The sequence below is a fragment of the Callithrix jacchus genome, chromosome 3, assembly GCF_049354715.1.
Source record: "Callithrix jacchus isolate 240 chromosome 3, calJac240_pri, whole genome shotgun sequence".
Taxonomy (NCBI): Eukaryota; Metazoa; Chordata; class Mammalia; order Primates; family Cebidae; genus Callithrix; species Callithrix jacchus.
Window position 1 is genome coordinate 168053757 of NC_133504.1, and position 13984 is coordinate 168067740.

Consider the following 13984-nt stretch of genomic DNA (forward strand, 5'->3'; position numbering starts at 1 on the left):
CTCTTCTGTCTCCCTCTCTCTTCTTTCTCTCATCACCACTCTTCCTTTCCCTGTCTCCTCACATCACCCTTCTGGATCTTACCTTTCTTCATCTTCTTTTTGTCTTTGTACTCTGTTTGGACTTGTAAACAGCGTTTACTGTATTTTTTTTTTTTTTTTTTTGAGACAGAGTCCCTCTGGAGTGCAGTGGTACAATCTTGGCTCACTGCAACCTGCACCTCCAGGGCTCATGGCTCAGCCTCCCAAGTAGCTAGGACTACAGGTGAGCACTACCACGCCCAGCTAATTTTTGGCATTTTTAGTAGAGACCGGGTTTCACTATGTTGGCCAGGATGGTCTTGAACTCCTGACCTCAAGTGATCCACCCGCCTCGGCCTCCCAAAGTGCTGGGATTATAGGTGTGAGCACCCAGCCGCACTTACTCTATCAATTAAGGTTTTCTTTATTCTATTTTTAAAAATTTTACACACATACACACACACACACATATATAAATATACATATAATTTTTTTCTTTAATTTGAGACAGGGTTTTGCCATGTTGCCCAGGCTGGTCTCAAACTTCTAGGCCCAAACGATATGGCTCCCTCAGCCTCCCAAAGTGCTAGGATTGCGGGCGTGAGCCACTGTGCTCTAGCCTTCTCCTTTTTTGAAGTTGATGACATGCAGTCAGAAGACGATGTGACACTGCCATCTGTGGCCTACAGGCTGACTGACAGGAATGAAAGGGGTGTCAGCATCCCCCGGGACAGTGTGAAGCCTTCTCTGGGGCGTGGTCCTGGATGGTCTGAGGATTGTTTGACTCCAGACCCTGGGCCTCCTGTAACTTGGTCAGCTGTATTAAGATACAAACTTCCAAGCTGCTCTTTCTAAAGATGTTGATTTCATCAAACGGCAACAACGACGACAACACTGAAAATCCAGAAGCCACAGAGTATCCCAGAACTGGTCAGGTGGGGACGCTCAGTCCCTGCCATCATCCACAGCTCTGTCCGCACCCCACCCATCCACCCAATGTTTATTCTCCATTCCACAGCTCCTTCCGGCTTTTCCTGACCACAAAGCTGTTTGAATGAATGGACAACCCAACGCTTTCCTTTTAAAGATCATTCCTGCCCTAGAAGTCTTTGTATTAATAGGAAGTCTGCTTTCACAGAAGGTCTCAGGAATGTGGCCATGATGTGATGCTGGTTGCTGTTGTAGTGACCCCAGAACTACAGAGAAGGAGACCCCTGGCCTGGGTGTGGCAGGTCGGGTGTTGTGGCTTTAGGGCCAGATTTGCCTGGGTTCAAGTCCTGGGTCTGCTGCTCCCTGGGTGTGAACCCTTGGATCATTCTGCTCACCTCTGTGTCTGTTTCTCACCCATAACATGGGCTCCATGAGGGTCTGCACCTGCCGTGGTTGTTACAGTGCTGTGAGTCAATCCAGTACACCAGGCAAATAGGATGAGCTCCCTAAATCGTTTCTGGCCCCCACATGCCCTCACCCAATTCTAGTCCTTCTGTTTTCTAAAGCACAAAATTCTCTTAGATCTTCATCTCCACAACCTAAGGCTTTGAGTTGTACTAAACTGCAAATACCAACAGAGTTAATGTTCTAAACAGCAATTAGCCTTTTAGACTTCAGTATGAGTTAAGACCCTAAAAAATGATGAGTTGTGCCATGACCCAGGCACTCTGCTAAGCTCTTTCACAAACAATCTTCTTTAAAAAAAAAAAATATTTTATTGGCCGGGCACTATGGCTTGCGCCTGTATTCCCAGCACTTTGGGAGGCCAACGTGGGTGGATCATAAGGTCAGGAGATGGAGACCATCCTGGCCAACATGGTGAAACCCCGTCTCTCCTAAAAATACAAAAATTAGCCAAGTGTGGTAGCGTGCGTCTGTAGTCCCAGCTACTCTGGAGGCTGAGGCAGGAGAATTGTTTGAACCCAGGAGGTGGAAGTTGCAATGAGCTGAGATTGCATCACTGCACTCCAGCCTGGTGACAAAGCAAGACTCCTTCTCAAAAGAAAAAATCTATTTTAACTTCCGGGGTACATGTGCAGGATGTGCAGGCCATTACATAGGTAAACATGTGCCGTGGTGGTTTGCTGCGCCTGTCAACCCATCATCTAGGTGTTAAGCCCAGCATGCATTCACTATTTTTCCTGATGCTCTCCCTCCTCCAACCCAACAAGAGGCCCCAGTGTGTGTTGTTCCCCTCCCTATATCCATGTGTTCTCATTGTTCAGCTTCCACTTTTAAGTGAGAACATATAGTGTTTGGTTTTCTGTTCCTGTGTTAGTTAGCTGAGGATTATAGCTTCCAACTCCATCCATGTCCCTTCAAAGGGCTTGATCTCTTTCCTTTTTGTGGCTGCATAGTATTTCATTGTGTATATGTACCACATTTTCTTTATCCAGTCTATCATTGATGGACATTTGGGTTGATTCCACGTCTTTGCTATTGTGAATAGTGCTGCAGTGAACATATGCACACATGTATCTTTGTAACAGAATGATTTCTATTCCTTTGGATGTATACCCAGTAATGGGGTTGCTGGGTCAAATGGTATTTCTGATTCTAGGTCTTTGAGGAATCATCACACTGTCTTGCACAATGGTTGAACTAATTTCCATTCCCACCAACAGTGTAAAAGCATTCCTATCTCTCCACAGCCTCACCAGCATCTATTGTTTCTTGACTTTTTTAATAATCGCCATTCTGGCTGGCATGATCTGAATTCTAACTCACCACTGTCTACCTGGCATGAGATGGTATCTCATTGTGGTTTTGATTTGTATTTCTCTAGTGACCAGTGATGTTGAACATTTTTTCCTATGTTTGTTGGCTGCATAAATGTCTTTTTTGAGAAGTGTCTGTTCATATCCTTTGCCTACTTTTATTTGGAGTTGCTTGTTTGTTTGTTTTTCTTGCAAATGTGTTTAAGTTCCTTGTAGACTCTGGATATTAAACTTTTGTCAGATGGATAAGTTGCAAAATGTTTTCCCGTTCTGTAGTTTGGTCGTTTGCTCCGATGATAATTTCTTTTGCTGTGCAGAAGCTCTTTAGTTTAATTCATCCCATTTGTTAATGTTTGCTTTTGTTGCAATTGCTTTTGACATTCTCGTCTTGAAATCTTTGCCTATGCCTATGTCCTCAATGGTATTGCCTAGATTTTCTTCTAGGGTTTTTATAGTTTTGGGTTTTACAATTAATTATTTAATCCATCTTGCATTAATTTTTGTATAACATATAAGGAAGGGGTCCAATTTGAATTTTCTGCATATGGCTAGCCAGTTCTTCCAGCACCATTTATTAAATAGGGAATCCTTTCTCCATTGCTTCTTTTTGTCAGACAAACAATCTCATTTAATCCTCATGCAACCTTACGAGGTCAGTATTACTCCATTTTACAGATGAGTCAACTGAGACTCAGGGAAGCTAAAGAAATTGCCCAAAGTCACATATAAAATGAGTAGTGGTGCCTGGATTTGGACCTAGGTTATTCTAGCTCTTTGCACAGTAAAAAAGAATGGCTCATAGGTTGAGTGACTTTGATGTAGCAGATGCCATGCTAAACTCCATTTTACAAATGCAGAAACTGAGTCTCAGATAAAGTAGCTGGCCCAAGGCCTAAGGTAGCTAGTGGTGAGTTAGAATTCAGATCCCCTCCATCCAATATGAGAGATTCTGCTCTTAATGGTCCTACCCTGCTGCAAAGCTCAGTGACTACAGCAGGGTGGTGGGGCAGGGCTAGGTTTGGACACAGAAACAAAAGGCAGATGTTTGAGCCCAAGAGTTCAAGACCAGCCTGGGCAACATGGCGAAACCCCATCTCTACAAAAAATGCAAAAAAAATAGCTGGGCTTGGTGGCACATGCTGGTCTCAGCCACTTGGGAGGCTGAAGTGGGAGGATCACTGGAGTTCAGGGAGGTCAAAGCTGCAGCGAGCTGTGGTCCTGCCACTGCAATCCAGCCTGGGCAACAGCTTGAGATCTGTCTCAAAACAAAAGGACAAACGTGTTTCTTCTTCACAGTCACCGTTTACTTCCCCCCGAGATATATGAGTACTTTTCACTATGGTAAGGCCAGGTAAAAAGTGTGGGCCCCACCACCAGCCTGCTTGGATTTGACTGCTCAATTTGAATAACTAACTCTCTGATGTTGGGCTTGTTACTTTGCCTCTCTGGGCCTCAGTTTCCACGTATGTGAAATGAGGATATTAATGATGAGCGTCTTATCAGGTTGCAAAGATTTGATGAGTCAATCTGGGCAAAACAATGAGAACAGTGCTTGGCACATCATACATGATGGTTCTTATGATATATTATCACTGCCAGAAAGACCTAAGAATATCAATCATTGCAAGGTAAAACTGTGTCTTCATGAGTTATGCCTTTTATTCAAGGAGGAACACAAAAAGGAGAAAAAGAAAAACAACCAAAAATTTTTTATAAAAACCTCTAAGAGCACAACCTTTCATATCAGACTCAGGGGATCTGAATTCTAACTTACCACTAACTACCTGTGGGCTTTGAGCTACTTTATCCAAGACTCAGTTTCTGCATCCCTAAGTGGAGTTTAGCATGGCCTCTGCTACAGCAAAGGCACTCGGCCTTTTAGCCATCCTTATTTACAGTGCAATACGCTAGAAAGACCTAGGTTCAAACCTAGACTCTTCTACTCATTTGCTAACAGATGAATAAAAAGCCTCCAGCTGAGCACTCTTTATCAGGGCAGCTCAGGCTTCAGCACAATTCCAGGCTCACCGCTCAGGACAGTGTCCCTGGAGTTTCAGCGGAAGCACCCACTCATGGGGTGTGCTCCACACACACTGGCCATAAGCTTGGCCAAGCATAAACCAGCTAGAATGGCCTCTGCCCAGACTAGATTTCAGGACCTGCTCACTAGAGGGCAACATCCTGTGGGGGCGCCAGTGAGCTGTGTCTTTGGAGTCAAGCCAACCTGGCTTCCAAGGCCAGCTCTGTCGTGTCACCTTGCGTTCACAGTTTCACCATCGGAGCCTGTTTCTTGGCCTGTAAACTGGGGGCAGTGATACCTGGATCACAGCTTTGTTATGAGAATTAAGTAAAAAAACAAACAAACAAACATGTCTTAAGCACATAGTTGGTTTCAATAGAAAGTAGTGGCTGTCATTATTCTAAGCGTTACTACTAACTTGGTAGCCTCCTCAGGTTAGTTATCCAGCAGGAATGACTACTGGCTAAATTTTGAGCCTAGCACGGTCCCCAAGTCTCAGCCTCCCAGTCCCCCTGGAAGGGACCCCTGGCTTCACGAAGCAGTAGAGGAGAAAGCTGAGAGGCATTCTGAGGAACAGGGCTGCAGACTCGAGTTTGTGACCCTCAGTACTTTCTTTTCTTGTTGTTTGTTTTTGAGACAGTCTCACTCTGTCCCCTAGGCTGGAGTGCAATGGTGTGATCTTGGCTCACTGTAAACTCTGCCTCTGAGTTCAAGCAATTATCATGCCTCAACCTCCTGAGTAACTGGGATTAAAGGTGTGCACCACTACACCCGTTAATTTTTGTATTTTAAATAGAGATGGGGTTTTGCCACATTGACCAGGCTAGTCTCGAACTCCTGACCTCAAGTGATCCTCCCGCCTCAGCCTCCCAAAGTGCTCAATACTCTTCTTAATTAACTGACAAAGAAAATCAGGCCTGTCTCCTCCTCTGAGGCTTCTTTTCTAAACTAGTGCAGATCTAATTTTTTTACTATCTGCCTGTGGCATGCTTTGGGCATGGGGAGCCCTCACTAGTATCCCCTCATGACACCGTTAGAGCGACTTCATTATGTATAAAGAGAGACCATGGAATGACAGGACCGGATCCTTAATAAACAGTGAAAGTCTATACATCAAAATGAATTTTATTTTCTTCAAAGGAGTCAGATACCTGGGAGGCTGTGTGCAAATTCTAAACGTTTTGTGAACTTTCCCTTTGGTTCTTGTTTAAAGCCTCTAGCACATTCTTTCTCGCATCCTCAGAGTTAACATGCCCTCTTCCTTTCAGGGTAGATTTAATTTTTGGAAATAGCCAAAAGATATTTGAAGCAGAACCTGCAAAATAAAAGAGGTTAGTCATGCAGGAGATAGTAATACGTTAGAATAAAAAATAAGGTTATATTTAGAAAATATTGATTTGCCTTTTTGATGCTGCATGTGTATAATCTGGCTCTGAAATCAGGGGCACAAAGTGGACTTCCAGACAGGCTTGAGCAATAGAAGTAGATGTGGAAGTAATTCTGGCTTCCCAAGGCAAATTCTTTGATAGGAACAAACAACCGTTTAGATATAAAAGATGTGATACATTCCTTTAAAAAGATTCTGACCTTATGTCATTGTAGGCACACCTCATATTTCAATTATTCATATAGTTTTTGCTTGAGCAGTTGCTGATTTAAGAGTAATGTCATGTCTTTTGCATGCTCATATCATTTGGATTTTTCCTTCCTCCCTCCCTCCCTTCCTCTCTCTCTCCTTCTCTTCCTTCCTTCTTTCCTCCCTCCTTCTCTTCCTTATTTCCTCCTTCCCTCCCTCCCTTCCTTCCTTCCTCCCTCCTTCCCTCCCTCCCGCCTTCTCTTCCTTCCTTCTTTCCTCCCTCCTCTTCCTTCTTTCTTCCCTCCCTTCCTTCCTCCCTCCCTCCCTCCCTCCCTTCCTTCCTCCCTCCCTCGCTCCCTCTCTTCCTCTCTCCCTTCCTTCCTTCTTTCCTCCTTTCCTTCCTTTCTTTCATCCTTATCAGGCATATGTTGAAACAATTAGACTAAAAGATGATGAAATACTCAAGGTACAAACCAAAGAAGATGGAGATGTCTTTATGTGGTTGAAGCATGAAGCTTCCCGAGGCAATGCAGCAGCTCAGGTAAACATGCAGGCTACCGACTTGGAGATTCTGTCAGCCATGATAGAGTGGGTTATGTCGTGGTAACAAAACATCTCAACCCTCAGTGGCTTAAAACAGTGCCAGTTGATTTCTCACTCACACTGCATGTCCAGTGGGGGTTGTCAGGGGCAGGCCAGAGTTGTCACAATCCCTTAAGAGCCCAAGCTGACAGAGGCTTCCAGAAGCATTGCATTTGGGCCGTGGCTGTAGCACCTTAACAGCTGGTTAACACTTCCGCCCAGAAGTGGCATATTTCATTGGCCAGAGCAAATCATGCAGCTTCTCTTGACTTCAAGTGGGCCAGAGTGTGGTTCTGCCACTCGCCCAGAAGGAGAGAGAGCCACAATATTGATGTGCAGCTCTAAAGACTACCATCAGGTACGTTGATGCATCCATCAGATAGAAAAACAAGACGCATCTTGGGGTGCAGGAGAAATTAGACAGGCATCAAGAAGACCACAACCTCAGCTAGGAGACCAACAGAAAGTTATTTATGGCTTGTTGGACCAAAAGGATCAAGCTTGTCTCTTGAACATCTCGTCTTTGGATGGACTTTTAAGACGTATGAGAAAGGGCAGACAGCTGGCAAACATCCTCTCTGCTTCCCTGCTCTGAGTTCACTATGAAGAGGAGCCTTCATGGGAGCCTGTGAAGGCTGATTGCACCAGGAGGAAGCCTCCTTCTCACAGGAAAGATTTCACGTTGGCCTAGTGCTCCCTGTGAGTGCAGCAGCAGTGGGAAGAACCTCTGGGGCTGCCAAGGAGGCTGAAGCCCAGAGATGGGAAAAGAAAAGAAAAAGAAAGGAGTCACAGGCATTGTCAAAGTGGGCAGTTCAGGGGCTGCTTTTTTTTTTTTTTTTTTTTTTGAGACAGAGTCTTGCTCTCTCACCAGGCTGGAGTACAGTGGCACGGTCTCGGCTCACTGAAACCTCTGTTTCCCTGGTTCAAGTGATTCTCCTGCCTCGGCCTCCCAAGTAGCTGGAACTATAGGTGCCCACCACCATGCTCGGCTAATTTTTGTATTTTTAGTAGAGACGGTGTTTCACCATGTTGGCCAGTTTAGTTTTGATCTCTTGACCTCGTGATCCGCCCACCTCAGCCTCCCAAAATGCTGGGATTACTGGCATGAGCCACTGTGCCTGGCTTTTTTTTTAGAGTCAAAGTCTCACTCTGTTGGCCAGCCTGGAGTGCAGTGGTGTGATCATAGCCCACTATAGCCTCAAAGTTCTGGGCTCAAGCGATCCTCTTGCCTCAGCCTCCCTAGTAGCTGGGACCTTGGCATGTGCCACCATGCCATGCCCTGCTAATTTTTAAATTTTCTGTGGAGATGAGGTCTTCTTGCTGTGTTGCCCAGACTGGTCTTGAACTCCTGGCCTCTAGTAATCCTCCTGCTTAGCCCTCTCAAAGTGCTGGAATTAAGGCATGAGCCACCACACTTGGCCCCAGAGGCTCTTTTATAACAGGCCTCCCACCTCTCTACAGGTGTCTTCCCCACATTTCAGGAGATACTTTGCTGGAAGTTATAAGTATTTGGTGGGGGAGGGAAGATAACGAGAAGAGAGAAGAAACAGAAAGAAGGAAAGATAATAAGAGACCCATGTGGAACCAGAATGTTAACACACATTGCTCTGGCCCTGTTCCTGGGCATCTGTCCCTAGCCTACAGTCTTTCTAGTACTCGGAATTCCAACGTATAGCTCTGGGAATGACACTGCGAGAGCCATTTCCCGTGTGCTCCAGAGCTTGCATAAACTTTTCTAACCATGAGCACTTCCTCCTTCCTTTGTTCACTAAGTCTTTGTTGAGCAGCCTCTACAACCTCTTGAGCTCTGCTGCGTCAGGGGGCAAAAGACAATGGCAAAGATAAGTAATATCTTGAGGTTCCTCCCCTCCGAGAGCTTCCAGCCTCCAGTCTGATGGTGGAGCCAGCCAAGTAGATGATGAGATGAGAGGAGATAAGATGAGAGGAGATATCAATTCTATAGAAGGATGCAGATACATCCTTCATAATCTGTAATGATAGAGATGTACAGAGACTTCCATGCCAATCACTGGGCCAAAAGAAAGAACAATACCTCTCAAAGGAGTGGCATTTGAGGAGTTCTGATTATTGACAAAATTCCCTTTAGCTCTGGTCCTGGGTGCAGTTGGTATACACACACACACACACACACACACACACACGAACCATTTCTGGCTTGTGTTAAGGGCTTGTATTTACACAAGTCCATGTTCAGGGCTCTGTCCTCCAGTTGGAAGATAAAGTGTATCGAGCTAATCCTTGGTTCTCAGCATAAAGCATTGTAAACTAGGTTTGCCCTCCCACCTCTCAAAGTCTTGTGTTAAGCATTGCACAGGAAAAGTCACTGTTCTAAATTGTTATTGTCTTTAAGCAACGATTGGCCCAGATGCTGTTCTGGGGGCAGCAAGGTGTGGCCAAGAATCCCGAAGCAGCAATCGAGTGGTACGCCAAGGGCGCCCTGGAGACAGAGGATCCTGCATTAATCTATGACTATGCCATTGTGCTGTTCAAGGTAAGAATCACTTCATTCATGCTGAAATTGCGCAATTTTTATCAGCCTCCTGAGCAGTTTCCTGTGCAGGCAAACAGGGAGTCGATAATTGAGGAAACTTAGTATATGCTTCTGTCACTCATGATGGAAGGGATATTGGCTAAAAAGGCAGAGTCAGAAGCAGTTCCCTGTTCTCATTTTTAATCATTAGTCTTCTGTTTGGCACCTGGATTCTCTGTGCTTCCGCAAGAACCGCAGCGTTCCGGAGGAGACACCCATATTTTATGGATTGGCACCCAGCCGCCAGCCCCCACAGATACTGCAAGTTTGCCACCAGGCAGAGTTCTCTTTTAATTACAGCTTAAACACAGTGTGTAATTGGGCTGGATCCCAACAGTCCTGCTGATGAAAATAAAGATATTGGTTTTAAGCCAACAGGAGAGGGGTGGGAAGAGCCTAGGAGACAGTCATTAAAGTCCCAACTCTGCAGCCATCAGGTATGTCCTTGGAATCTGATCTCATGGGACGGTGGCAATGACCACAGATTGAACGAGATAATAGGACCAATGGATTTGGGGGACCGTAAAATGTGCCGTGTTCCTTATACAAAATAATATGGCTTGGCGCAGTGGCTCACGCCTGTAATCCCAGTACTTCAGGGAGGCCAAGGCAGGCGGTCAGTAGTTCAAAACAAGCCAGACCAATACGTCGGAACCCCATCTCTACTAAAATTACAAAAATTAGCCAGGCATGGTGGCTGTGCCTGTAATCCCAGCTACTCAGGAGGCTGAGGCAGGAGAACTGCTTGAACCTGAAAGGCAGAGGTTGCAGTGACCCAAGATTGTGCCGCCGCACTCCAGCCTGGGTGAGACTCCATCTCAAAAAAAAATTAGTAATAGTTTACACTGATTAACTGAGCGCTTCTTACCTGCTTTGCACGTACGAATGCATTGAATCCTCACAACCACCTACGAGATTGGTACCTTGGTATGTTACGATCGCTGTTTGTTTACATGGAAACAAAGGCACAGAAAGATTTTGTAACTTGCCCAAGGTCACCCAAACGGTACATTTCTGCCCTGGGACTGGGATCCAGGCAGTTTGGCTTCACAGTCAGCATCCCCAAACAGAGACATCAGTTCATCAATCTTAGAAAAGTAAAAAGCCTTGGCTTTGGTAAGGAAATTCTTGGACTTATATCCACACCCAAAGAAAGCAGCAGCCCCCAAAAAGCAAGCATCTTCAAACAAGCCCAGGCCCATCTCCAGAACACAGCTGTGGCCACTCCGTAATTAACAACCGTGACTGTGGCTACATTGCTAACCCTCCCTACCTATCAAAGCCTGAAAACCTATTGGTTGTTGTGGTTTCCAAATGGAGGTCCCAGACCTTCTCTTTCCAGTTGTCAAATCAACATAGAAATGGTTTGAATCTGAGCCATATGCCAATGCATTCATGTATTCATTCAATAAACATCATTCCATTCAGGGCTGACCATGCCAGGCTCTGGTCTAGATGGAGGGGCATATGGATGCAGGAGTCACATCCCTGGCCTCAGGGAGCTCATACACAGCGGGGAAGACAGAGGACCGACTTCAGTAAGCACAGAGGAGCAGCACCTATCCATCAGAGTGGAGGCAGGTTGCTATCCAAAGATAAAGGCCCAAAACAGACAGTAGCTCTGTCCACCAAGATCACACAATCTACAATGAGAGGCAAATCCAGAAATAAATGACTCTGGGAGTGACATAATGCCTTCTCTAGGTTTGCTTTCTCACACTTTAGAGCTTTTTTGCAGAGAGGGGTGTTCTGCATTCTTGCTAAGTTTTCTCTGGGTGGGAGGAAGGAAGCCCTTTATTAGCATCTCAGGGAAGATTTCCGCCTCTGGCTAGAAGGTCTTTTCAAGTGTATTCTCCGTGAACAAACCCCCTGCTGAAAATGGGCTTTCCATATACAAAGAACAGTAAATTCATTTGACTGTGTGTGGGCGTCCAACGTGTATGCAAAGATGATAACGGGATGGTGGCTGTGATTCCTTCTGGGTAAGTCGAGTCCGTCTTGCATCCACATGAAGATAAAGCTTTGACTTTGACAGCGGCTCTTCCGTCCATTCACTCAGCGGACAGTTACTGAGTACTTACGATGTACCAGGACTTTACCTTTCTCTCACTGAACAACTTCCAGTACTACTCACATTCCTGCAGAGTACATCGTCTTTAAGCCGGGTATGTTGGCTCACACCTGTAATCCCAGCACTTTGAGAGGCAGAGGCGGGTGGATCACCTTAGGTCAGGAGTTTGAGACCAACCTGGCCAACATAGTGAAATCCCAGCTCTACTAAAAATACAAAAAAAAAAAAAAAATTAGCTGGGTGTGGTGCTGGGCGCCTGCAATCTGGGATACTCAGGAGGCTGAGACAGGAGAATCGCTTGAGCCCGTGAGGTGGAGGTTGCAGTGAACAGAAATCACACCACTGCACTCCAGCCTGGGTGACAAAGTGAGACTCCGTCTCAAAAAAAAAGTCATCCCACTTTTGATTCAATAGTGAAACATCCCTACTCTAGAAATCAGACGATGTGGGTTGTCGTTGCAGCTCTAACTGTGAGGCTTTGGCTAAGTCAGCCACTCTGAGCCCCCGTTTTATTTCTTCAAAACTAAAAAAGAGTTGGGGGGAGATAAACTTTTATTATGCTTTAATCAGGCACTAACCTTCTCTGATTCTGGGCTTTCTGAAGCTTTTCCAGAAGTCCAAAAAGCTTGTATCCTTCCCCATCCCATTACCCCAAGTGTCCTTCGACGTCCTTTTCCCTCTCCTCTTCCCCCTCATTAAATGAAGCAGTGACGCCATTCTGAAAAATATTTTCGTCTTCTGCTTTGCTTCAGTTCGTCAGTTTCATTAAATAAGCAAGTTGAAGTCGAGTAGAAACTTGGCACATGTCATTTAACCTTCAGTTGGATTCACAGTTTTGTTTGGGGTCCTGGAAGATAGAGAGGCAAGCACATCCTGCATGGTTCCTGGATCCTACAAGGAGGTTATGAGCTGAAACAGGCAGGAGAAAATAGAGTGTGGCGGTTTTGAGTTTGGCTTCTGGAGTCCACCTGGCTGGATTCAAATTCTGCCCCCATTTCCCATTGTGTGACTAGAGGCATATTTCTCGGATCAGAATAACAGCAGCACCTCAGGTAGAGTTGATGAAGCACTTAGACAGTCCTTGGCCAACGTTAATTAACGCAGGAATGTTAACTTAAAGCGCTGTTTCCACTCACTATAGACCTAAGCGTTTAGATAGAGTCTATAGGTGTGTTTGTTGCAAAACGCTCTCACGTTCAGATCACATACGATCCTGTCAACTGTTGTCTGAGTTTAGGAGGACTCCACGTGGCACGTGGGGATTGGGGCTATCAGTAATTCTAAGTGAGTCTGGAAGCAGCAATGGTTTACAGCCACCTCCGTCCCCTTGCCTGGCATCTTTGCTTTCAGATCTATGGCAAGAGAGACTCAGGGACCTCCTTGCACTCTACCCTTGGGCCCACCATCTCCCCAGTTGTCCTCCATACAGCTCAGTGTGTTCCACAGAGTTTCTCTCTTGTGACAAGAACTCCAAAGCCCATGTCTCTCTATAGTGGACAAACCACCTCATCTGGAAAATCTTGATTTTGCTAGAAGACCCTTGCTAGTTTCTATTAGTTGCATCTGAAGCAACTGGTTCTGCTGCATCCTATCTCCTATGCAGCTGGTTCTTGAGCTGATTCTGAAGACACAGTGTCCTACCCTGGAGACCCCAGCCAGGATGATGAAGGCTGCAAGAGACAGGCTTACAATTCTTGACTGTCCAACACAGATAAAGTGCTTTATCTGGCTGGTAAATTAGGTAATCCCCAGAGGAAAGCATCCAGGATGACCAAACTCGTTTAACCTGATTCATGGCTTCCCCCAACAGTACCTGTGGATTGACAGGGTTGCAGCTGACACAGTGATTACTGCTAAGCTTCGAAGTTGAGGTTTGTTGTCTCTGCCCCACAAATATGAACAAAATAATGATGAGGATGATGAAACAGCACTGCCTATAGAAATCTGTAAGATTGGGTTTAAATGAAGAAAGTTAGAGTTTTATTTTTAACTATTTTATCTCCAACACGCATGTGTCTATGTGTATGCAGTCTGGTTTTATTTTCTTTATAATCATGGCTGTTTATCAATGTTTAGGGTCAAGGAGTGAAAAAGAACAGACGGCTTGCCTTAGAGCTGATGAAGAAAGCAGCTTCCAAGGTAACACATGCATGTTGTCAAAGGGAAACAGTGCCACCACACACACCCACACGCTCTCACACATCTAAAAGAGGAAATGGCCAGCCTCCTCCTGCAAAGCCCTAAGGTGGAAATGGGGTGGGGAGCGGTGGGTCGCTGGCCTGGCACCCGCACTGCGGTGGTTAGTCACTTTTAAGTCACAGTACACACAGAAACTTGCCACAATGGGGGCAGCAAAATTCAAAAGCTGAATTCACCTTCCAGTCAATAGCATTCGGGCTGATTTTGTTTGAAGGCTAAAATTATAATCAGGAGCTGCCCTGATAACAAGCAGCGGGAT

At 45.5% G+C, this 13984-nt stretch overlaps 1 protein-coding gene across 5 annotated transcripts in view; it reads left to right on the forward strand.

Annotated features, from left to right (window-relative positions):
* Window positions 1-13984, forward strand: part of SEL1L3 (SEL1L family member 3) — a 119951-nt gene that overhangs the window by 68351 nt on the left and 37616 nt on the right. For all 5 annotated transcript variants that reach the window (XR_008480270.2, XM_035293937.3, XM_035293933.3 and 2 more), the window contains exons 12-14: window positions 6744-6863; window positions 9276-9416; window positions 13603-13665. Coding sequence is in view for 4 of the 5 variants with exons in the window: in XM_035293937.3 (XP_035149828.3) it covers window positions 6744-6863; window positions 9276-9416; window positions 13603-13665 (324 nt within the window). In the remaining variant the exon portion in view is untranslated. The remainder of the gene's footprint in view (window positions 1-6743; window positions 6864-9275; window positions 9417-13602; window positions 13666-13984) is intronic.